The sequence below is a fragment of the Gavialis gangeticus genome, unplaced genomic scaffold, assembly GCF_001723915.1.
Source record: "Gavialis gangeticus isolate Ggan-Ray unplaced genomic scaffold, GavGan_comp1, whole genome shotgun sequence".
Taxonomy (NCBI): domain Eukaryota; kingdom Metazoa; phylum Chordata; order Crocodylia; family Gavialidae; genus Gavialis; species Gavialis gangeticus.
In genome coordinates this window covers 120,979,779-120,981,970 of record NW_017729025.1, presented here as the reverse complement: position 1 = coordinate 120,981,970, position 2,192 = coordinate 120,979,779, and the positions used below count along the sequence as shown (strand labels likewise).

Sequence of the window (2,192 nt, the reverse complement as noted above, 5' to 3'; positions counted from 1 at the left end):
GGTCCCTTCCGACCCTAGAAACTATGAAACTATGAAATTCCCTATTAAACTAAATAACAGCATTGTAATACATTCCATGTTTTACTTTATATCTCTGTATCTTTCTCTATATATAAGTGTGTGTGTGTAGATACAGATATCTATAGATAATGTTTTATTTTTGGGCTGCATATTTAATAGACATTGGGCATGTCTACATGTGACGGTACCTCGTTGTAGCAATGCACTATGGTGATGTTAGCATCTGTTGGGTGTATATGTGACCAGCAGCTACTTCACCATAACAACACGCTCCCCAAGTATAATGTGCCATTCTGGTGAAGTAGCTTCTAAAAATAACCATGCGCCGTGTGTACGGCACAGTATGGGCTGTTACCGCGCTGTGATTTAGTACTTCCAAATGGCAGTAACAACATTGTCATAGCGACACATGTAGACGCACTCATAATCAACTATAATTTTACTGAGTAATTACAGTTCTTAGCCGCATATTTGTAAAAATGTATGTCCATTTGTTAATAACTATTCATTTGGCTGGTATTGTTTTCTCTGGAGTTCTTTGCAGTCCTCTTTAGTTCTGATTTGCTTAAGTAATGTTGTGTCATCATATAGCCATCTTTTTTTCTTTTTAAATAATGCATATTCCACACAATACCAGCACTATTAATGATCTTTGTTTGCACTGAAAATGAGCAATTTCTCTGTTCTTTATTTTTTTTTTTCTGTTCAACTTCTAATGTATGAGAGAACTTGACATTTTATCCAATAATTAGATAGTCTCTTTAATAGTTAATTGTGAAGGACTTTTGACAAAGCTTTTTGAAAGTCCAAAAAAATTAGATCTTCTGTTTCACAGTTTGTTTACTCTTGTTGATTCACTTGAAGCAATGTAGAAGATTGAAGGACCACTTTACCCCATAATGAACATTTGCTGTTAAAAAAAAAAAAATCAATAACCTATAACACATGAAAATAAGTATCACTGATGTGTACTCTGTTTGAACCTTCTCGTATGTTTTCATTTAGTCTGATTTAAGAAATAGATTTTTAAAAATATTATGTGAAACGTGGTATATTCAGTATATTACTTTCAACTTTTTAAAGAGGGTGAAGACATAACTTGACTAGCTTTTAAGTACTACTGAAAAAAAGCATATTAGAGAACCCTTTTTTAACCACAGAAGATGTAATGGATGGAAGCTGAAGTGAAAGAAATTCATTTTGGATACAAGATGTAGTTCCTCCCACAAGTGATTCACGACTGATTTGCCATCAGAACAGCTTCCTAAAGGAAGGGATGAATTTTACCATCATTTGGAGTCTGTAAAAAGGCACAAGCCATTTCTAAAAGAGATTCTTGATTTCAGGCACAAGCTGTTGTATTTTAATGCATTCGCTTATTTATTAGAAAATCAGTAATTTTTACTATTGTAGGAATTAATTTATGAATTTATAGTTAAAAAATCAATTTCATATTCATCCAATTTTTTATGCATCAGACATGTTCCTTTTTCAAACTGTAGGACTACTTGTGTTGCCCATGTTGCCCTTGCTCTGTGGAAAAGTCGGTGGGTTCTCCTTACCCCAGGTGGATGTTGCAGAACGGGATAATCAGTGTGAAAATTTAGCTTCCCAGTTGTGTAAGCCACGTTGTTGGCATCCATTTTGTCTTGCACTTGCCAAGTAGGTCTTTACAGTGAAAGAAAAAGAGACGCAGCATATGTTAAAACAGTCTGACACTTAACCAGGCAGTGGAATCTTGATATAAAAAGCTATTCAAAATCTGCTGGATATAATATTATTATAATGTTAAAGGAATAATGAGGCTCCAGTGTGATAAACTGGCTATTTCAGAAACAGTGCAATAGAAAAGAATCACTTCTGAATGAGTTTAGACGTACATGCTCAAATGTGGGAGGGGGAGGAGTGAATTGGATAAGTCAGCTGTTGTGGTCTACTGCTGAACTTACTACCTGTCCTTTTCTAGTAAAAAGTTCTAGAGCAGTGACTCTCAGTCAGGGTGTCTTGGGATCTTTTCATGGGTGTTGCAGACTGCCATGCAGTGTTAGCACTGTTAGGTGTGCAAACATGATGCACAAAATAAAATCAGTAATTTCAAATGAGAATCCACAGTGTTAAAAAAAATTCTGGCCTGTTGCAGTCTTTCTGAGTTCTTTGCAACAAAAAAAAAG

The 2,192-nt window shown here is 35.0% G+C and overlaps 1 protein-coding gene across 1 annotated transcript in view; it reads right to left on the bottom strand.

Annotated features, from left to right (window-relative positions):
* The window catches only part of BBOX1 (gamma-butyrobetaine hydroxylase 1), a 93,469-nt gene that overhangs the window by 20,196 nt on the left and 71,081 nt on the right, over positions 1-2,192 (bottom strand). The window contains exon 5 of the mRNA XM_019519490.1: positions 1,584-1,689. Coding sequence (XP_019375035.1) covers positions 1,584-1,689 — 106 coding nt within the window. The remainder of the gene's footprint in view (positions 1-1,583; positions 1,690-2,192) is intronic.